The 24,037-nt window shown below is 42.1% G+C and overlaps 1 protein-coding gene across 1 annotated transcript in view; it reads right to left on the reverse strand.

Moving 5' to 3' along the window:
• Positions 1–1,575: 1,575 nt before the first annotated feature.
• Positions 1,576–24,037, reverse strand: part of AGPAT5 (1-acylglycerol-3-phosphate O-acyltransferase 5) — a 60,640-nt gene continuing 38,178 nt past the window's right edge. The window contains exons 6-8 of the mRNA XM_064145842.1: positions 21,875–22,036; positions 5,874–5,997; positions 1,576–4,126 (exon numbers count right to left, since the gene is read on the reverse strand). Of these exons, the coding sequence (XP_064001912.1) occupies positions 3,901–4,126; positions 5,874–5,997; positions 21,875–22,036 (512 nt within the window). The 3' untranslated portion in view covers positions 1,576–3,900. The remainder of the gene's footprint in view (positions 4,127–5,873; positions 5,998–21,874; positions 22,037–24,037) is intronic.

Consider the following 24,037-nt stretch of genomic DNA (forward strand, 5'->3'; position numbering starts at 1 on the left):
ATGCAAACTCAAAGTAACATCTTTTTGTCTTATTCTTTGTAAATTGCACAGCCCACTTGACTGGGGACCACAGTGCTCCAAACTGAGACAGGCAAGAACATGGACATGCAGACAAGAGAAACTCTGTCCTGTTTGCTTCAAGCCCTGCCATCAGAGCCACACTGCTAGAAAGTGACCTGCAAGGTAGGACCAAACTGTGGTTTCCATATTTATAAAGGGAAAAAAACCTTTATAAAGCAGGTGCAAAGATCTTGAACCTATCAACTGGTTTCCTATTGCCTCTTTGGGCACGGGTGAAATTTCTGCCATTATGTGGTATTTGGAGGTGGTGGTCAGAGGAGTCTTTTTTTTTTAATCTCTAACAAAGCCAAAAATCCCCAATCTGCTCCTGGGCTCCTCCATCACCAAAACTCAAACCTCTTTCTCCCCCAAAGTAAGTCTATATATTCCATGCACACTAAAAAGACAAAATAGTCTGGGGCAAATGTAAGCACTTCTTAGTGCTTAAACTTGGGTTTTGCAAGTCTGCTACATTCCACTGGAAAGAGAAGCTCCAAGTATTGCTCTAAGAAAATGCTTCAGTGAAGCCAGCAAAGACTACAGGAGGCTGGAGCCCCTCAGGTGCCCTACTCAGTGATTTCTTCACTGTAGCATCTCTCAGTGCTTTAGTTTTGTGTCTCACTTTGTGTTCTCCATTAAGTGCCTCCTCGCTGGCCTCCTTCCACAACAGTAAACACAAGAACATTGTTGTGGAACTAGCACCCAGTGGTGGTGTTGTTGCCAACTACAAAGGTTTACACATGTGAACAGAGCTGGGTATGTCCACACTCTGCCAGTGCTGTCTGTGCAAGAGCTGTCACTGTGGAGCCTGATCCCTGGCCAGAAATGCAGAGTAAAGGGGCAGAATCTCCTCCCTTGCCCTGTTGGCCACACTGCTCTTGATGCAGCCCAGGACACGGTTGCTGTCTGGGCTGCATGTGCACATTGCAGGCTCATGTTGAGCTTCTCATCATCCCAGACCCCCAGCTCCTTTTCCTCAGGGCTGCTCTCCAGCTATTTGTCACTCAGCCTGTATCTGTGCTTGGGATTGTGCCGACCCAGGTGCAGGACCTTACACTTGGCCTTGTTGAATGTCATGAGGTTGGCCTGAGCCCACCTCTGCAGCCTGTCCAGGTCCCTCTGGATGGCATCCCTGCCCTCTAGCAAGTTGACTGTGCCACATAGCTTGGTGCCATCTGCAAACTTGCTGAGGGTGCAATCAATTCCTCTGTCCATGTCGCTGACAAAGATGTTAAACAGGGGTCCTGGCACTGACCCCTGAGGGATGTCACTTGTCACTGGTCTCCAGGTGGACATTGTGCCCTTGATCACCACTCTCTGTGTGTGACCATCCAGCTGATTCCTTATCCAGCAGTGCTCCACCCATCAAGTTTGTGTTTCTCCAGTTTGGTGACCAGGATATCACATGGGACAAAATCACACTTGTAGCTGTTTTGTAGGAAGTTCCTGTTAACCAAGTTACAACCATAAATGTAGAAACAAAACCCCACTGAACAAGCACACGGCACAGAAAACTTGAATGAGCACTGGCTCTTATTTTAATGAAGAAATATTTCAAGTTAATATCAGTGCATATTTAGAAATAGCATGTGATACTCCCAGTGCCAAATACATCAGCAAATTACAGTTTTAAAACTTTATAAATTAATGTCAAGGAAAAAAAAAACAACCAAAACCCCAAACCAATTAAGATTAACAGAGAGTATAAGGTTCAAAACAAACATCATGTCTGTTTGTTGCACTGCATCAATTATATTCCTGCTACTTAAAACAGCGAGAGATCCAGTACGCTGTGGTAATTAGGCTCTCCAAAATAGCAGTTATTTTTCTACAGGTGAATTAAGCAGTTTGCATTTATTCTTGATGATGTATCACCAAAGGTTACTTTTAGCTGTTACAAAGAAATTTAGCCATGTCAGAAGTAAAATTCCTTTCCACGACTGAGAAATCAAACTAACGTCGCAACACTGCCTTGTGGGTTATACCCGCTGGAAACAGCTGAGAAGAGGAAGAACTACAACGTGTGAGCACATTTGGCTGTTAATAAAATGGCTTTTTTTTTGTCTCTCTCTCTCTCTCTCTGGTGTCACAGCCTCATAACAATACTGTTTTTCAACGTTGTTCCCAGTCATTGTTTTTAAAATGGTTCATCGACATATCCTGACTCAATCACCGATATAAATAACTCCGGTGACAAAACTCCATTATGGAAGGACACAGAGCTGCAAACTGAGAAGTTGTACCCCATGATTTTAAGGTAGAATTGTAATTATTCTAAGGAATCCTGTAAGAATGAAACAACCACACAGTAAAAGCAGTATCTTTAATGAACTGGCAACGGTGGAATCTGAAAAACTGAGCTAGAACTTTAAAGAGACATTGAACTCACAATGGACTCTAAGGCAAGACAGACAGTACTGAAGCTAGAGAGTGATGCACGTTTAAAGCTTGCAAGTGTGATACAAAAATATTCTCTAGTTCTTTCATTTTGACACAGGGAGTCCAATTCCACAATGGAAGAAAATAAAATGCATCCTCTTTCCTACCTGAGCACTGTACATAGGGACTAGTCCCTTGATACCAAGCAGTGGCCACTTCTCCAACAAAGCTACCAGCCATGGGATCACAGACTTTCTGGTAGCAAGAGTTTGCTGATCTTGCATTTCAAAGTCTATTTTCAAGCAGGTGAAATACAGGTAAGTTATTTTTTTTCACTACTAGACTATTGTGCAAATTGCATCTATCAATTTCAGTCCCAACTGCAGTCTGCATTGCCTAGAACGACCAGGGAATCTAGTGTGACACTACAGCATGGAGATGACTGCCAGAGTAAATCAGATCAGTGGGAAAAGGCACATGCTTCAGATCCAGCAGGAACACCTGCAGTTCCTCGTTACCATACCTTAGTGCTCCTAAGTTACAGTAGTACTGTGCATTACCTGGACAACAACTGTGAGGTAACAGGAATCTTCTGCTTGTGGCACGGACACATGAAAGCTCTGTGAGCTCAGCTGAACCTCTTGAGGTGCTAAGGACAATGCAGACACAAGGCAGGCTACAGTCTGGTTAGACCAGAAAGAAACCTGACCCCTTTACCATTTCATTATACTGCATACGTTCCTTTTATGCACAAGTACAGGGTGCTCAAAAGAAGCTGTTTGCTCAGTAAGATTTAATGTTTTACTTATGTAAAGTAGCCAGCTAATACTGCAACATAACAAAAAAAAGTCATGCACTAGATCAACAGAGCTTCTTCCCCATGAAGAGTAGCTCTCAGGAACATTTTATTCTGCTCCAGGTACCATCTCACAGCTTGCCAGCTTACAGTCCCCTTTAAAGAACACAGTATTTAGCTAAAGCTGAAAAAGCAAAATCAAAGATAAAGAAAAAAGAGATTTAATTTAGTTGTGGTACAGCTGGGGTAGACACAACTGAGTTGCTGCAGTGCACCAGAGCAACAAAAAAAAATCAACAGGAATTCTAGAAGAATAAATATATACCTTAAATTAATCTCTGTAAATACATTCACAGGTCCACTTAAGACACCCTTATGCATAACTCATTTCTCATCGAATCTGCAGATAGAGATGAATGTTAGTTCATGGGGAAAGCAATTTATTGTGTGACTCGAGTTCATCTGCAAAACTCAGTAGCAAAATCCACCTTTACTTCCCCCCGAACCAACCACACAGAGGCTTTAAGTCGTGATTTCTGTTATTTCCAATGCTCCATCAGTAAGGCTTTATTTACACATTTCTTTAAACTATAAACTCAGGAAAAAGTTTGGTGCAATGTGCAAGGAAAGACTGCACATTTCACTGAGCAGAGACTAACATCTGCTCATGGTTTAATGCTAACCCACAGGCAGCCAATTAAAGTCCCATAGATCCATGTTTTTACGTAAAGCTTCCTTCCGGATTCTGTCAGAAGCATACTAGCAGTCAGGCCACCTAAAAACAGCAAGGATGGCAAAGTTTTCTTGAGGCTTAGTTTGGAATGAACACTTTTCCCAGGGAACTTGTTTCTTCTTTTAGAATCTTTTGCATCATAAAACTCTATTAGTAACCTACGAGCAGACAAAGAGAGACGGTCAAAGTTAGGCGTTAGCAGAAGAAGTTTTAAGCAACTTCCTGACATCCAAGAGCTGCTTCTAGTCACACATTAGGTAAGAAATGATTTCACAGTTCGTAGCAGCTCATCTGCAAGCTGTAAACAATCAGTATGCATTAAGAATAGGATGCATTCTAAGCAATGTTGCACATCAAAGTACTCAACCTGAACCCCTGTATGCAATAAAAGCAGATTTTCCTTGAGGACCAATTTTAACACTGAATACAAAAGAAAATAATCCCTTTCACTCAGAAGGTAGCAGAAAAGCCCAGCACACTGGGTGATATTGTAGGACAAAATACCACACACAGTTAATCACTGAACACTAAGGGATGGGAAAAGAGCATTTTCATTAAATGAACAAGGGCCCACAAGACTCTCTGGGCTGCCCAGGGAAGTGCTTGAGTCACCATCCCTGAAGGCATTTAAAAGACATAAAGACTTAGGGAGATGGTTTGGTGTTGGACTTGGCAGTGCTGGGTTAACAAATTCTATGATATTAAAGGGCTTTTTCCAACTTAAACAATTTCATGAATCTATGAAGCATTTTGGAAGCCAAATGTGAGAGAGTGAAATGCTACACCGCTGGGTTAGTGGTAATGTTTTTTCCTCCTGGTTTTGAAATTCAGTGATAAATTGATTTGAAGATTCTGGGATTTTGTTTACATATCTCCAGGTTTTCCTGATAGACTGCTCTGGTCCCAGGAACAATGTTCCAGTCATGAGGAGTTTACAGTGAGACAGAGATCATCGGGGTTCTGTTTTGCTGGTTAAGGGACACCGGACAGCCTGATCCTAAACTTGTAAGACATTTTAGCAACAGTGCCATCATGTTGTTTTTCACATGGATTCAAAGCTCACAAGACAAATTAACCTGTTTTTTACTTCCATGGAGTGTGAAACTGACAGAACAATTTCACAGTGGAACACAGCTGAAGAACCAGGGAAATGTCTGTCTTCCGCAGTGTATTCAAGGACTTAGAAAGTAAACAGACTCAGCTCCCTTAGTCTGGACTTCAGACATGGCAAATTAAACTGTCATCTCTCAAACTATACTTAAAAAACACACTTAGGCACAAAATCCTTCCAAAGCACAAGGTCCCCCAGGATCTGTTGCATATATTCCCTAGTGACCTTCTCTGGAGATGCTGGTGGGATCCAGGCACTCCACTTCTGCCATGACTCAAAGATGGCAGATGAAATGCCTACTTCACATAATCTCACCAGTGAAGGCAGGGATCTCAGGGTTCCATTTCTATCCAATCCCTGTCTGATGGAAGATGCATAAGCAGTTTTGGCAGATGAGAGCAAATCAAGATCTGTCCCTTTTTAGCTCTGACTATGAGGCTAGAATTAAACTGCATTTTGCTTGCTCGCTTACTGCGACCACCTTACATTCTTGGCTGAGCATGAAGATAAACTGAGAGTATTTGGAGGAGTATGAGTCTTTCCTGGAACATGGACTCACAGATCCTCAGTCTAAGGAACATCTCAGACTCAGGCACCTCAACCTCCTGAGCAAAAGGTTTAACTATAGATGTATTTTCTTATACAAAATACACAGAGGAGTGTGGGCACCACCTCTCTTCAGAGAGCCCCACAGCTTGCACTGCTGGTAACACAGAAATCATGGGTTTATCTATTAACACACAAGAAATAAGAGAGGTTCCTACAACAGAAAAGTTGTGCACATTGTTACTCACTTATCCTTTATTTCAAAACGTTCATGAAGCCACCTTCTCATATATAGCTGCTCTTCTGGAATGTCCTTCAGCTCAATCCGATCAATGAAAATATGAACTCTTGGGCATTCCTTGCAAAGAAACTCTAAAAGAACAGAACAACAGGCCTGAGTCACAAAACCACTGCAAAGCATCGATTTGCCTAAAACACACTGGAAATCTCTAGCTGGAATTGCCTTGGAAGCCTAACTTCAGTTCTCAAAAGCCTTCCATCTTTATGTTTGGATCCTGAGCACTGGTTAGACCACACCTTGAGTACTGTGTTCAGTTCTGGGCCCCCCAGTTTAGAAGGGACGTTGAGATGCTTGAGCATGTCCAGAGAAGGGCGACGAGGCTGGGGAGAGGCCTTGAGCACAGCCCTACGAGGAGAGGCTGAGGGAGCTGGGATTGGTTAGCCTGGAGAAGAGGAGGCTCAGGGGTGACCTTATTGCTGTCTACAACTACCTGAGGGGTGGTTGTGGCCAGGAGGAGGTTGCTCTCTTCTCTCAGGTGGCCAGTGCAAGAACAAGAGGACACAGCCTCAGACTGCACCAGGGGAGATTTAGGCTCAAGGTGAGGAGAAAGTTCTTCACTGAGAGAGTCACTGGACACTGGAATGGGCTGCCCAGGGAGGTGGTGGAGTCGCCGTCCCTGGAGCTGTTCAAGGCAAGATTGGACGTGGCACTTGGTGACATGGTCTAGCCTAGAGCTCTGTGGTAAAGGGTTGGACTTGATGATCTGTGAGGTCTCTTCCAACCCTGATGATACTGTGATACTTCAATGAACTCAGAAGCCACCTGGCCTACACATTCTTAGCCCATTATCACATGGAACATGGGAAAACGACCCTGGAGTGCACCCTGCTAACTGCAAAAAGCTGTGCTTGAAAATGCTACACCTCAGCAGCAATCCACTCATTCTGTAGTGTGGGATGCAGTAACTTCCACGTCATGAAGTCACCCAGTCTGCGACTTTGATTTGATTTTTCTTTGCCTGGCCTTTTTGAAATTTACATTTGTTTGCTCCTGGATGACAAAACTGGAATTAGAGTGATTTCCCAAATTATCTCCAGGAGGAAATGGGCTCCAGTTTAAGTAATAACCTGTAGTTTAATAGTAAAATAGGGTAAAAAACTGAACAAAATGCTTCCCATGTTCTATTTCTTCATTTTTCATCTGCCTTGCAAAGGTTGAGGTAGCCCTGTTGCAATCCCTCTCCTCTCCCCCATTTCCTCAATTTGTCCCTACAAAAAACTAGCAGGCAAGCACTAATTACAGACAAAACTCCATCATTCACACAGCCTTCTGGAGGGATTTCTTGCAACTACCAAGTGGTTGAAATTCTGCACGTGGGATGGAAATCCCACCAGTATTCGAGTATTGGCAACCACCTGCACTTATCAGTAGCAAGGAGTTTTGCAGTACCCACAGCATCCCCATACAAAGAGAGGCTTGATGTGAAGATGGAAGTTCTTGGAAATGGGGACAATCTTTGTACTTTGAAAAGGGCCCAGAAATGCCTTTCCACAATACTGACAGGCAGCAAATGTTACACAGACTAAGTGGTCCCTTTAGGTCATTGACATTTTGGGGACAGCAGCACAGATGTACAGACGACTTTGACCTGTAACTGTCAGGGGTATCTTGATGGATAACTGAGCAAAATAATTGTTACTGCATGTACAGCTTTATTATGGTCTGCCACAGCAGAGATCTCCCTATTTGTTTGTCTTCTTTATAGGATTATTGACTTTAAGGACTTTATGTTAAAAGCAATCCTTATCATAGAATCATAGAATCAAGCAGGTTGGAAGAGACCTCTAAGATCATCCAGTCCAACCTATCCCCCAGCCCTATCCAGTCAACTAGACCATGGCACTAAGTGCTTCATCCAGTCATATAGTTGCCTTGAAGAATTTTTAAAGCCTGTTCATGCAAATATGTTTGTGTGCTTGTAGAGGAGGATGGAAGGAGAAGAGAAAAAGAGATCATCAAGTTTTAGGGCATTTTGATGTGGAAATCTGTCAGGTGCGTTGTGCAGTTTTGTCTAGTCCTCAGGCAAAAAGCCCTTCGCTGGACCACGCTGGTGTGTAAAGAGAGCAACATGGCCCACACACCACCAGCTGGAGGCTGAGGGCTCTAACCAAGAAGTCCTCCTCTTATCCATGGAATAGCAAACACAAAGTCTGGTGAAACCACTGCTTATTTACAGCTGCTGGATGGCAGGCAAGACAAGAATGATGGATCGCACAGATTGTATAGACATTGCCTAGAAGTTAATGTGCAGTGCTTTTACTACCCATATGAAAGCAGGTTTTTCCTCTTGCTTTTAATGGTAAGAAAGGATTTTCCCTGCTTTGCAGAGAAACAGACCACTGTATGAAGGTCATTCGCTCCATGAGCACCTAAAAGCATGCTATTAATATTTTACATGACAGATGTACTACCCATGTCTTAAATGCTTACAGTGCTCAGTGATGTACAAATCCTCTTTTTGAATGGCATCACCTATTAAGTGGAACAGTCTAAAAATATGCAAAAGTGTATCAAGAAAACAAATGCCTGGAAGCCAGATCATACAGTCTGTTCTGTGCTAGGCCCCTATAAAAGTATCTATGCTGTTCATATCCAGCTAGGGCTGATGATCTGGCCATAGATCCATATAACAAAGCACATTTCTAAGTTCAATGAGATAGCATTATTAATAGGTATGTGGCATTTTAAAAACTAACATTAGGCTGCTTTAAAAATATGGGTATTTTTATGTCAATAAAATGGGTATATTGTTGATATCAGTCAATATGAACAGTCAGCAAGAGAATACCTAATAAATAATAAGCTTGAGTTAACAGAACAGAAATAAGACACCCATTTCAGAAGAAGCATCCTCTGCCACCAAAGCTGAAATGTAGCAGTCCTAGACATCTGCTTAGCAAAAAGCCCTCCACAAATAATGCTGCTGGTTCTTCTGCCTTAAACACGGGCTTCACTGCGAGTCAATTCTTAGTGCTTCCCACAGTAGCCTTCTTCAGCCATTCTAAATTGAGTTGCCATACAGAAGATGATAAAAGTTAGTCTTTAATTTCCTACCTTGGTAAATCCCAATGCTCCCCTTCCCAGCCTTTAACTCTCCCTCGTGGTCAGAGACTCAGTATACCTCTCTGAAGGCTGTGTGACCTGCAGCTGCAGGTGCTCTCACAAACAGAATCAACATTCCCACACATGGATCTGAGGTCATGTTATCCAAAGCATGGGCCACCCTGGCTATCTGCAGATGACTTTGTAATGCATGCAATCAAGCTAGTCAGACTGATTATCCAGTTCATGTCAGAGTTTAATGCAACTAACCAAAATTTGGTGTTTTCTTTGGTGCACAATGACACTGCAATCACATAAAAACACCAGTGGCTAACAACAATATATGGAGAGGTTGTTTTTGAGAAGAAACAGCTGGGTTTTATCACCACAACCTCTAAAGGTTGAATGCACATTAGCTTAACTCCCAAAAGAGTTGTGCAATTGAGCTAAGAATCAAAATCTTATTGAAGCAATTTATTGTGTGTAGATTATATCCAACGTCAGGGACGCTAGCCCTTAAGGATCTGACAGGCTTTCCAGGCCCTTAACCTTGCCAGAATTTGTTATAATTGACAGCAGGAACAAGCCTGAACTTTCACTGAAAAGACAAAACCTAAGTGGAAATTGTGCATTATAATAAAACATTATATTAGGGACAGCATTAGTCAATCAAGAACAGAGTATGATTTGGGTTAAATGAACACCAGCATCTTGTGTGGGAGCAAAGTGGATTGACTTTGGTGTAGCAGATAATTTCCTAATCAAAGTTTCTGTCTGGCTAAATAACAGATGTGAGTGCAGAATGTTCATCATGCTTCTGGTGCTCAACCACAGCAGAAGGAAGGAACTGAAAACAGTAAGATGGATTGAGCCTTTTTTGTTCTTAAAACTGTGACATTATGGCCCTCCTTCTGGGTGACAGGATTCACATTAAGACTGAAGCACTCCATGTGCAATTCGGATTAATGAATGGAGTGCAACAACCTCCAGGAAAGGAACTGGACCCTAAGAGTTCTGGATTGCAAATGGATGTTTAGGAAGGGTGTTTTGCTTGCTGGACCTTCCACAAAACTCTACCAGTTCAAAACTCTACCTTCCACAAAACTCTACTTTCAAAAGCTAATTAATCCTGTTTTGAATTATCAGCATTACCAGGGAAAGCAAGAGAAGAACAGCTCCAAAGCACAGGCATGTACCTGGTACTGAGAAGGGACATACAAATAGCCTCAGACCACCCTCCCCTTAATGCTAGCACAGAAGTTCATTCTACCACTCCAAATTATTTGCCTTGCCCCTTAAGAAAGCTCTAACAGTGATGTTACACTTAGATATTCCAGTTTGCAATTCCTAATGAAGTCTATTTTTATATGCACTTTAAGTATGACAGCTGTAAAGTAGCTCAGGTTTCAACCTCCGACATTGGTTCCTTTAATGCAATGTAATTATTGCCAATGTCCTTCAAAATTAAGAAAGGACAAACTGACACAGTCCTGTCCACTTAAAGAGCCCTCAGGTCTCTCCTGTTTTAACAGATTGGAGTAATGTTTGTGATAAACTGAAAGTGCTATCTAAGGGAATGGAAATCTTGATAATGTATATTTATTCCAAGCACCTAGGATCTCAAATGTGTGAGATTATGTCTCTTCAGGAACAGAGCACTGTGTGCTGCAGTCATATGGTTTCACAGGCAAAACTGTGATGGCAAAGATACTTCTCTCTGAACTGTAGATGCTTTCTCCATTTCATACATATTCCTTAGTCTAGACCTCGGTGTTCAGCTATCAAAGCTGTTGATAAACTATCTCCTCCTCTAAGGAAGAAATCCCATCTCTCCCCTTTCATTTACTTTGCACACCACATTGACAATCAATTGGCAAAACAAACAGAAATTTAAGTGCTGTGTTGTTTCCCAGCTTCACACTTTCCATCACCTCAAGTTGAGCTGACAGGAAACTATTTCACAGCTTGCACTAACAAAATAAGGCAGTGGTAGGGCAAAGCGGCTCTAGGCAGGAAACAAAACATCCAGGTTGTTAGGTTAACTTGGGATGCAGCTGAGGAGTGGGCAGAACCAGTACCCATTGGTACTGCTGTAGGGAAGCACGGAGGGATGTTGTGCAGGCCAGACTAAAGCTTGCAGCCAGGAGACAAGCTTGGAAACTGAGGAATAGCACTCTCAGAAATACTATCACTGCTCTGTGCAAGGCCTGAGATGAATACATGGATCAGAGCCTCCAAGCATGAACAAAGGGCTCAGGGTAAGGTGAGCACATTAGGACTGTCACTTTTGTGACAAGAAACAGGATGCATCCGAAACATTTTCACACCAGGATGCTGGCAATGGAAATTAACACAGTTAAGAAAGCATTTCAGCTGGCAGGTCAGGAAAAGCAATCTGTTCAGATGGATGTACCACAAGAGGTGGATGTGGCTAAAATCCGGTGTGAGAGTGAAGCTCAGACATGCCTCTGTACCGACACAAAAAGCCCACACATGAAGACAGGACAACAGGAATTACTGGTACCAAGCAATGACCCTGTAAAACAGGCATCCTGGTGACCTTGAAGGAGTATGCAACATTACCAGGCTACCACACTTATAGGAATGACACAATATGATGTACAGGTGAGGCAATGCTAGTGTGTGAAGGATTATGTGAATGTAGTTTATACAGTAAGAAGTCAGAAGCAAAATGAAATCCTTGTGGATAGAAAACCCAAACTCAAATAAAATATGTATTAGTTAGATATATAAAATGATTTCCTGAGAAGTTTGGTAACAGCTGAGAGCTGTCAGTTAAGGACTGATAGCAGGAGTGTGAGATTCCAGCAGCCTTTACTGAACTGCATTGATGATGTACCAAAACAAGGTGCAGTGGGACAAAACTCCAAACAACCCCAAAGCTAACAAACCACAAACCCACTAAACAAAAAGAAGAGACTGTTTCCTAGAACAGCAGCAAAACACCATAAACAGTTCAAAAGGTAGCATAGAATTGGCTTTAAAATCTCCTAAATACTACACCCCAGAACAATTTGTATTAGAAAGGATGCACAAAACTGCAAAAGATGTATGAAACTGTCTGGGTGCACCTGAAACCCACCTGAATAGTTAAGGAGGGTACCACTATGTTCCTCCTTTATCCTCTCTGAGGAATGGAAAGCTTGTCCAAATAAGGAAAAGCCAGAAAATTGCTGATGCCAAATGTAAACATAAGATCAAGAGGCCCAAAAAGGAACTTGAAAAATGCAAAGGATGCTCTAATGATTCCAACTTTGGGAACAGCTAAGGCATGGCTGGATGAAAAGGTGTGTAAAGCATCAGTCATGGTAAAGTATAAGCTCAGATATTTGTTTGTATTATTTTTCTTGCTGAAAATGTTTGATTCTTACACCCATTGCATTCCTTGTACCAATGAACTAGATCAATAAGCAAACAGAGGGAAAATGTTAGACTAAATAAACAAGTTAGATGTCAGGAAGTCACCAAGCCCAGACAGCATTCATCCAAAAGCTCTTAAATGTGGAATTTAAAAACAAAGATGTGTTGCCTATCATCACAACAGCCATTGTGCCAGAAAAAATGGGAGGTTCCCTTCTACAAATGAGGGCTTTAGAGATGATGCTGGGAAATACAAACCAAAGAGTCTTACACCCCTAGTTAAGACAGCAGGCTCTATAATAAGGTCCCTAAGCACAGAGATAATCACAGTCTGTTGGAGAAGAGCTGGCTTAGATTGTCTCTAATGGGAAATCCTTTCTCACCAGTTTGCTGGATTTCTACCCCAGTGTCAAGGAGCAGGCAGATAAAGGGGATTCACTGGACATGATATATGTGAATTTCCATAAAGCCTCTAACAGAGTTCCACACTGAAGGCTATTAAAGAAATTAAGCTGCCTTGGGATTAGAGGAAACGATGTTTTATAGACCAAAAGCTGCTTAAAGGAGAGAAAACAAATGGAAGGACTTAATGGTCACTTTTCAGGATGGAAAAGACCCAGCATTTGGGGTCCTCCAGGGACTGAACACTGGGACAGGTTTTATTCTGTGCCATGACTGATGAGCTGAAGGGAGAAAACAGTGAGCTCTCCAGTTTTTCACATCTCTTTCAGAAGACTCCAAGGATCTTTTGGGTAGCCCAAAGCAGCTAAACTCCAAAAAGACCTTAAAGCTGAGCAAATAGGGTGAGCCTCAGTGTAAACAACCAAGCATGATGCTTAACTTGGAATTAGTGCTTGCAATTTGGGAGTTGCTGACACTTCTCTGAAACCAGCCTCAAATCCCCCCAACCCCCCTCAAATATTTGACAGCATCAGCAAGGATGCTGAGAACAGGGTAAAGTGAGTCACTTTGCAGATACATAAAAAGATTGTGAATCCACATTTTAAATTCCACATGCAGTTTTGGTCTCTGTGCCTAAAGAAGGATGTAGTGGACTCAGAAAAAGCCATGGAAAAGGCTGATTAAAATGTTCAAGGAGAAAAAGTGCCTGCACTACAAAGATGGGGATTAAAAAGGCTGAATTTTCAGTTTGGAGAAGGGAAGGAGAAGGAAGGATAGGAAAGCTTTAAAAAAAGTCCTGAAGATGGCAAGTAACAACTATAGCTCAACTAATCCTCCAAATTCAAGGGTAAATAATCACACTTCTGTACTTTCCTGAAGACACCCAGATCTAAAGAATCATTTACAACTGTCAGACAGTTTTCAATACTGGTACTGGCACTGCAGGGCATCAGAATGTCACTGTAAGATGTCCTACTGAAACAAGATGGTATTTGATGAAGGCCCATAGTACTTGTACATTACAGTTCACCAAAACAACCTTCAAGTGGCTTCAGTGTGTTATTCTAACAGATGCATTCTGGCCTTTGTACTGCTCTAGAACAATTTGTGAGTCCTGTATGCTGGCCAAGTTAGCAGGAGGTTTCCTACAGAAGCATAACAGTTTTGATTAACAGGTAGCCAACAACAGAACTTGGATCAGGTTATGTTTGTGAATTACACTCAAAGGGGATCCCACCATGTGTAGCTGAAAAGGAGCAACTTTAGGAGGTATCTGTATATTTCTGAAGTGGAAAAAAACCAGAGAGTGAAACAAAAGAAAGAAAAGAGAACGAAAAGGCAAGAAAAGATGCAAGGATTGGGCCAGCTCAAAACAATGTTCTCTTTAACAAATAAACAGGATCTGTTAGGAACTATGCCAGCACTGCTAGCATTGATGGCTTTGCCTTTCCTTCAGCCAGTCTGTTTTGATAAGCAGAGAATAGTACCACAGAGTAGAAGAAAAGGGCTGGGAGGCACATAAAAAGCAAAAAGGCTCTCAGAGCAGAAACTTATTCCTGGCCAAATCTGACAGTGTGAAGAAATTAAAGTTGGTTTTGTTATCCTCAGGATTTCGATACACCTTTGCATAAGGATCAGGACTTCCTTGATCTGTTGTAGATAAAGGCTGCCTGGGGAGCTGAATGCTGCCTCTCACACATGTATGAGGCCAGTATGCAGGGGCATTTGATGAACCTACACTGCAAATACTCTCAAAATCTTCTGTGCAGCAGAGGCTTTCTGACTATACATTCCCAAAGGGAAGCCACCTTCAGTAGAAGCTGCTTGAGAACCACTGAGATACACAAGGCCCTTGTTCTACAATCAGAGGAACACACACTCTTGGCTCAAATGGCTGTTGAAGGAGATTATTACCACCATTGAGGGGGTGTTATGAACACACAGGTCTGTGATTCTGGAAAAGGAAAATCATGTACACTTGCCTCATTTTGACACTCCTCAGACATCCAAGTCTGGTTGTTATTTGAGACAAGGAACTGGGGCTACAGGGGCTCTCTCTTTACCTCTCAAAATAAAGACACAGGCACAGGTGTTGCTCATGCTCACACTAACCTTCCATCTTCTCCCATTTATTTAGTCCTACAAAGAAATACAGCCAGGCCTGCACACATTCCCAGCAAGAGATGCTGCTCTTCAGCATAATGCTATTGTCTGGCAGAATCACAACCTTTGTTACAGCATGCAAATACTTTGCATTTACCCAGACCGTCCTGTCTGCAGAACGCTGCTGCACATCTCCACACATATGTGTTCAAAATGCCACTTTAAGTAAGTAATGCACAAAGTAAAAGAGAGGCTTTCATGCTACTCCAACTACTTTCAGTAGGAAATTACAGGGGTTCTAAAATGACAGGTCTAGTCCTACAGGGGACAATTGAAAATGTATCCAGTTGAACACATTCAATTTGAATGAGAATTTACTTACTTTGTGGTACCTGCTGAAGTTAGTAAAAAAGTTGCATTTTAATATTGTACACAAAATAAAACCCAGGGGTTTTATTAAAAGGAAAAATGTACAATAAAATATCACAGAGCTGTGTTCCCAACTACTGTTACCAAAATTCCACCCAATTATTTCAATGGAATCTTTACATTTTGAAATATGAAAGGCTGCTAACATAGATTTTGCTTGTACACATGCAGAATGACAAGCTCTTCATGCAAGACTTACTCTATGTGTTAAAAAGCCATCCCACACTTGATGCAGATCTCACCCATGCTGATGTCCAGCCTCAGTTCTAATCTATAGCCTTTCTTTGCTGCTCTACAACAGCTGCCATTTACTTTCCGATGTTCTTTCATCTGATCAAAACAAGAAAGCTAGTAGAGATCTGGACAGATCATCAGTAATTTCATCACTGTGCTAGTTTGAAGCTAGCTAGAATGTTTGGGTGAGAAGAATTAGATTACAGGCTGTGGAAGGAAAACAAGGGTGATGTCTACTTCACTCATAGGCTTGCTGAGATGTATAAGAACAAGAATCAACAGATAAAGCACTACTCCTGCTGGGGAGATTCGAGCTGCATCTCTCTCTCTAACCCACTTTGCTTCCTAACCCCCTGGCTGAACCTCCATTCTTCCTTGGGACTGGGGTAAGGTTTAGAGGGGTAGGGGGAAGGTGAAGGGCAGTTGGGAGCCCCTCCTGGGGACTCAGGTTTCTGAGAGGGCTGCTGTGTTTCTCTATTCCCTTTTCCCTTGTCTATTTCTGTCTATAGCTGTATATACTGTAAATATCTGCTTGTCTATTGAGCTAAGCTGTAAATATAAGCTTCACTCAATTCCCAGAGCCAGATGAGTCTAGTCTGGGTGATTTCCAAGTGTTGGGGGGTGGGGAACACCCAAACCATCACAATCACTATACATCTTTGGACTCTTTATCAGTTTATGAATTTATTTAATTCTTTTGTGACACATCTAGAAATATGTACTTGTTGTCCTTCTTTGGACCTCGATAGGACACGGGGCAACAGGTGCAGGCTGGAGCACAGGAGGTTGCACATAAACAAGGGAAAACTTTTTTCTCTGGGAGGGTGATGTAGCACTGGAACAGGCTGCCCAGAGGGGTTGTGGAGACAGTTCAAAAGCCAGCTGGATGCCTTCCTATGTGACCTGCTCTAGGTGGTCCTGCTCTGGCAGGGGGGCTGGACTAGATGATCCTTCAAGGTCCCTTCCCTGTGATTCTGTGAATGATGTGTGATCAAATGTATGAACTGTGATCAAAACTGGGCCACAGTCCGAAGACTTTTTTCTATGGCTCCGGTTTCTTTTCTACTGTCCTGTATTTCCCTGTCCAAATGGGTCCTAACAAAAAGTGCAAGCACTTGGAAAAGTGTAATTTCCCCCAGGGAAGTTAGGTCTGTCTGACCTCCTCAAATTACACTGATCAAAGTGATGTATGGATCTGCAGAAATGCATACATCCACATACTTCCAAAGTGTTTGTTCTGGAATTGATATACAGCAGAGGCAATAACTCTCAGGAATTCCTCTGAATTCTTTAAGATAGAGTCTACATGTACTTTCTATTTCTGTGCAGTGTTTATCATTGTCACATGCTGCTATTTCACACACTCTTTCATCTGCAATGGCCAGATAAATACCATCTGGTTATGCTAAAGCCTTCAGGCAGAATAATAATGATGTAGATGTGTACATAATGCTCCTTCAGGTGCAAGAATGGCAACAGTTCCCACATCCCATGAGACCTGCCCCTTAACACCAGACAAAGCTGGATGTGAGCACTTAGGACAATCCTCCAGGAGAGAAAACTAGGTTCTCATTCTTTCTTTCCAAGCTTATTTTCACTTTTAGCTTACAGACAATGTAGTAAATCAGTATCAACAAACCCAGCATAGGAGTGTTGCCCCCTCCTTTTCACTTCTACATAGTTGTGGCAGAACTCAGTATCCCAGATAAACTTTTCTGCAGTGCCCATATGATTATTTGCATCTTACTCTAATGGCCACAAAAAAACAGTCTCTAGCAGCATGGTGCTCTGCAAGCAGGACCATCACGTTCTGTATTTAGTGACCTGGACAAATCACCTCCAGTAGTGAGACAGAAGAAATCTGTGGGAAATTGCTGTTCTTTTTGGAAAGGCTACCATGTGCAGGACAAGCTTCCACTGGAGGCATACCAAGATCCAAACTTGTTGGAATGGAAGGGAATGACTAATGAATAAACTGCAGGAAAAAAAGGGCATCCATTGGTCACAGCTGGATCTTAAGCAATAGCAGAAAGCAATATCCCTATCTAAAACTAATCTAACCTCAGTCCCTTTCCAAGGCTAATCAAATCTAATGTCTCCTAAAGTAAACAACTTGCAGCTGGAAAGTGTCAACAAAACAGTAAAACACATAAACAGTGACAAAAGGTTCAACAGATTTGGAAGGATGCTATAAAAGTTGGTTTGCTCTAAGAAGGTACAATGTTATCAGGTGTGCCTGCCATTCACTGTTCTTCCCAAAGCACTAAGGCACGCAGGATGGTGAATATCTGGTTTCCAGGTGCTCACATACTATCTTTTGCTTTAATCCTGTAGAGCAAGTCAACATTATGACACTTAAGGTTGCTGGATGGAAAAAAAACAACCCACAAAACAATTCTTCCAAGAAAGGCTATTTACACTAAGAGTTCCAGATTACAAAATGTCAAAGGCAATTCATTTCTCTGCAGATTTGTTTTCTCATTTACAGTTTACTAACAATTTCTCAGATCATAGAATCATAGAACCAAGCAGGTTGGAAGAGACCTCCAAGATCATCCAGGCCAACCTAGCACCCAGCCCTGGGTGATAGGTTGGCACTAAATGCCTCATCCAGGCTTTTCTTGAACACCTCCAGGGACAATGACTCCACCACCTCCCTGGGCAGCCCATTCCAATGCCAATCACTCTCTCTGCCAACAACTTCCTCCTAACATCCAGCCTATACTTCCCTGTGCTAGTTTGAAGCAGGCTAGAATGTTTTGGTGAGAAGAACTAGCTTACAGGCTGTGAAAGGAAAATAATGGTGATGTCCACTTCCCTCAGAGTCTTGCTAAGGAGTTTGGGAAGAAGAAATGAAAACATTAGATAACACTCTGGTCATTTTGTCTCACTCTCACTCTGGCTGCTGACTGAGCAACATCTTACTCTCTGACCTCACCATTCATTTGGCCTAACCCACCTTTGCTTCATAACCTCTTGGCCGAACCTCCATTCTTCCTTGGGACTGGAGTAAGGTTGAGAGGGGCAGGGGGAAGGTGCAGGGGTGGCTGAGAGCCCCTCCTGGGGACTCAGGTTTCTGGGAGGGCTGTTGTGTTTCTGTATTACCTATTACCTTGTATATTTCTGTATATAATTGTATATACTGTAAATATCTGCTTGTATATTGTGCTAAGCTGTAAATAAATAGCTTCATTTATATTCCCAGAGCCGACTGAGTCTAGTCTGGGTAACTTCTAAAGTGTGGGGGGGCGGGGAACACCCAAACCATCACATTCTCCGGGCACAACTTGAGCCTGTGTCCCTTTGTTCTATTGCTGGTTGCTGGCAGAAGAGCCCAACCCCCATCTAGCTACAGCCTCCTTTCAGGTAGTTGTAGACAGCAATGAGGTCCTCCCTGAGCCTCCTCTTCTCCAGGCTAAACAACTCCAGCTCCCTCAGCCTCTCCTCAGAGGGTTTGTGTTCCAGGCCTTTCACCAGCACAGTAGTACTACTCAGTCACTAAAATGCTGCTTTTAACCTGCTGTTCACTATAGCAGCCAAGAGATGACCATATGCCTGGGTAAGTATGGGCTTTCTTCCAGAAGTGGTACAAGCTCTTCTGAGAAATTGGGATCTGCAGAACCGAAAGTTAAATGCACTTCAAGAAACACATTATATCTGCGTGGAATTCAGATTGCATTCACATGGGAAATGTCATGCTATGGGAAATAAGAGTCCTCAAGTAAAGTTGTGTTTATCAGAAGACTGTTTGCCCTGCAATAAATTTCAATCAGAGCAGTGAGATTGAAAAAGCTATGTCAACTTTATCTTTTAAAACTTACCAGGATTGAACTGCTGCTTTTGCTCCGATGAGAATGAAAAAAGTCTCGTTCAGCATTGACCCAAACAGAAAATGCTCATATGAAATGGACACATGAAAATGACATTCTGTAACTCATTTTAGTACTGTAAAAGAGCAATGCTGAAATATTTCAAATGCATAACAACATCTCATTCAATCCTTGTTATATGATATTGCTGAACAGACTAATTGTTGGACTTCTGCATAAGGAATAGTGAAATGATCTTGACCTCCTAGAACAGAAATTGTTTTTCTTCCACTTTGTGTCTGGGGGCCTGAAAGAATGACAACTATGTTCCACAGTGTCATTTATAAAGTGTCCTTAATCTACATAATTTATATTATGTGGAATCCATGTGACTGCCACAAAAACATGGAATGCTCTGGATAGATATTTAATTTATCAGCTTTGTACCGGGTGGCAACTGCTCGGCTGCACTTCGTTCTCTGTTACTGCCTTTAGTTTTATCCAAGGGTGACAGAGGAATTACTCCACCACTAACAATAAGGGTGGCTGAAAGATAAGCCTGGACTGCCTGCACTGGAGCCTCCAAAAGAGCAAATTTAGAGTAAGCACCCCAAAACCATCTGACTACCACTTGACATACAACACAAGAAACATCCAGCAGGAAAATTGAGTTTGTTGGTTCCCATTCCGTAATTTTATCATGCTTCAAGCAAGCTGGAAGGTTCAATAGGTGAAGAGGTCTTATAAGGAACCTGAACATTTGTCATCTTATCATTAGGTAATGACATTTTAATAGTTTAATTAACCAGCAGGCAACAAGAAGTCCAGCATATGAATTGTTTAAAGTGCCTAGTAATTAAGTCCCAAAACAAGACACGCTGCAGGGAAGGGGAAACCATCCTATTTGTTTTGAAGGGGGTCTTGAAAGGGGTTGGGTGACAGAATAAGAGAGAAGCTGCCCAGTCTTAAGAGTCTGTAAGAGGGTCATAAAGTACTTAAGAAAAAAAAACCCACCAAAATCCAAACCAAACAAACACCAACCCTCCCCAAAATATTAAAACCCAAAAAAAAAAGAAAAACCAAGTTGAAAAGAAAATTATAAAGAAAAAAAAAAGTGAAATCATAAAGAAGAACCTTTGATGTTAAGCTATAAAAAATTCCTCTTGGGAACAAAATGTATACAAAATAAAAGCATCCTAAGACCTTACAGGACAACTCATGTGTTAATATACTGTTAACAGTTTTATTGCTCACCTATCCAGAAGAATTTTGAAGGTTATACTAACTTTACACCACCTCAAAGAGTTAACACCTGCTAATGAAGTGATATGGAAAGAGCTGCATTACAAACTATGTTTAGGGGCAGAAGGATCAAGTCCTAGTGACTTTGGGCTAGCTGAGGAGCAGGGAGTTAGCTACTAAGTTCCTTGCAGGTCCCTCAGCCAACACTGGTCCCTTGTCCAAAAGTGTGAACAGTCCTGTGGAGCTACTGTGGTTTTCTTTTTCTACTTGGTATCAGGAGTGCAAAAGGCTCCAAAGTACCACTTTGAGCCAGCTAGCAACAGTCATGCATGGATAGCACTGGGGAACACATCAGCTACAACTGCAGAGACAGATGACATCTGGCCCTCCAGTGACAGTGCAGATAAATAAATGAATAATGACTTAAAAAATCATCAAATCACCACCATGCACAATCAAAATTCAGTAAACCCTGACTTTCTGTCCCAGAATTTTGCTTAACAGAAACCTGTTTTCATCTAACAGAACTTACTTACTGGTTAGATTACTGAAGGAAAATACAACTAAATGCACCCTATTCTCATAGGGTGCTGTAGGTGGTTTAAAATACTACAGCAAGTGAAGCCCAGTTGCATAAAATGCTGTCAAGTGTCCGCAAAGTTCCTGGGTGTGTGCAGCAACTTGAAGAATTGGCATTAAAAGACAATTACTACACATACTGCCTTTAAAATACAGGCACTCAAGCAATCAGCTCTCTTGTATAGGAGGAAGTTCTTCCCAGAGAGAGTGATTGGCATTGGAATGGGCTGCCCAGGGAGGTGGTGGAGTCACTGTCTCTGGAGGTGTTCAAGAAAAGACTGGATGAGGCATATAGTGCCATGGTCTAGTTGACTGGCTAGGGCTGGGTGCTAGGTTGGCCTGGATGAGCTTGGAGGTCTCTTCCAACCCGGTTGATTCTATGATTCTATGTGGCACAGTAAAGAGGAAGAAAATAAACGATGCCTAATCCCACCGCTAGAAGGAGCACAAAGGCAAACAGCACCTGCTGCCCATGGCCTCAAGCTTGTTTTAACTCCAATGCACACCTGTATGCAGAATTTGACTACAGAAATATTACCTGAATGCAATAGGGAAGGGAAAGGAAGGATGGAGTGTCAGTAACAACTCATTGTAAAGCCAAGGTATGGCAAGATGGTTGAAACACTCCGGATTATCATCAGAGCATTACAAAGCACCTGAAGTTGGTTTTGTGTATTAACAAGAGTGTAGCTGTCTGATGTAGCATGTCCAATACACATCTACTCACCAGTCATAGATGGTGCCAGTTTTCTTTGCCCTTTGTGGTCCACAGTACCTTCATAAGCTACAGTCACATCATAGACTGCATCCAGATAATCTTTCATTGTGTCAATGGCTACGTGAGTTGCCTTCACCCGTGGAGTTAGCACATGCTTTAATACAGCAAGTCCTAGGGGGGAAAAAAAAGTGTTTGAAAATAAACTGGACTACATTCACAAAAGGAACATCGTGCCAAGAAGCTTCAGCACCCCCATTCAAAAATCACAACAGGTTTATTTTTACTCTCAATTCTCAGTGGAGAGAGAATATGAGTGTGTCATACTGTGTATGCTCTACTACCGAGCACATGTAGAAGATGAAACACAAATCCTAGAGGATTATTAGTAACAAAAAAGCTGCTCAACACAAAATCCTTGTTGCAGCACCTGCTCTAGGAAGAGTGATGGCATTACTGTGGCTCCCAAGTGATGAAACAGCATTTCTTTTTCCTGTTTATGTTCCTCCAACTGAGATAAAATAAAAGAGCAAATTAACCACAAAATACTAAATGCACAGGACACTGCCTCCTGAAACCGTGTACCAGAAGGATATTTGGTAGGTGAGGCATAAGCACAGGTAATTTTAAGCTCATCTGGAATTTCACTTCCAAAGGACAAACCAATTTTGTCACCATACTGCCTCACAGTAACAAAAAAGTGGTTGTCCTACACTACACATGCTTCAACAGGATGCTACGTTTCTGCAAAGCCACTACGCTAGCAGAAATTTCAATAGGGTTTGTTCTTTTCTACTACAGATTACAGCTTTCCCTGCTTTTGCTTCCTCCTCTTAATGGCACATTCTGGGATGTTAGATATGATTATTCTTATCCTTGCAGTTGTTTCCCTTGCTGCTGTCTCTGAGTGCTTGTTCCTGCTGCTAATTTTGTATTGCTCTGACACCCCACTCCTACTAGCTGATTCAAGTCATCATTTCAGTAGCCAACCATGTTTTTGCCCTCCTTGCTTAGCAGAGAGAATGGACAACAAGGAGGAAATCTCTGTTTTCCCATCAATAACCTATTACAATTGAGTTGGCTGCTAAAAAACCCATAGTTACAGAAATCAGCTGTTCTTTTTAACCATCCAGGCCACGACACAGAGATTGTCTGGTGGAGTCACTGTCCCTGGAGGTGTTCAGGAAAAGCCTGGATGAGGCACTTAGTGCCATGGTCTGGTTGACTGGCTAGGGCTGGGGGATAGGTTGGAGTGGATGATCTTGGAGGTCTCTTCCAAACTGGTTGATTCTATGATTTGATCCTGTTACTGGCTGGCTGGACAACTTTGAGAGGACAGCCCTTTGCTCCTTCTGGAGGTGAGCAGAGCAGTGCTGGCCAGTCCACTACTGCATAAAGAGCATGCCTTCAAAGCATGTCAGGGACACAAGATTGTCAGGTTTAAGAGCAAGTTCTAACAACAGTATTTCATAACCATATTTCCTCCAGCTTATGAATTCCACCTAGTGCACACTTAAGAACACACAAATATTATGGCTTCTAAAGGTTATCCTATTTCCAGAATTTTAATGTACAAAGACTTTCAAAATGAAAAAAAAAAAAACAAAACCAAAAACCAAAACCACAACCAAAAAAACTATCAAAACTTCTCATGACCTGAACATGGCTTTTTCATATCTAAATTTTAAGTGCCTCTAGGGAAAAAGGTGGTGTTTTATGCTAAAAGTTTCATTTTTCTACTAGGAGATGTACATCTTTCTCAAAGAGAAGTATCAGAACAAAATGGCTTTCTTGGCTTATTTTTCACTGCCTTACTCTTCAGTCTATTTCTGAAGAACCATGCATTGGTTCCTGATAAATGAAACTGATTTTTTTCCAGACCAAAGGATTGTGGTATTGCTTTGACAGCTTTCTGCTTGCAAAATGAACTTCCAAAGGTATCACAGTATCATAGTATCACCAAGGTTGGAAGAGACCTCACAGATCATCAAGTCCAACCCTTTACCACAGAGCTCAAGGCCAGACCATGGCACCAAGTGCCACGTCCAACCTTGCCTTGAAGTGCCCCAGGGACGGCGACTCCACCGCTGGCCACCTGAGAGAAGAGAGCAACCTCCTCCTGGCCACAACCACCCCTCAGGTAGTTGTAGACAGCAATAAGGTCACCTCTGAGCC

Source organism: Pogoniulus pusillus, chromosome 7, assembly GCF_015220805.1.
Source record: "Pogoniulus pusillus isolate bPogPus1 chromosome 7, bPogPus1.pri, whole genome shotgun sequence".
NCBI classification, from domain to species: Eukaryota; Metazoa; Chordata; class Aves; order Piciformes; family Lybiidae; genus Pogoniulus; species Pogoniulus pusillus.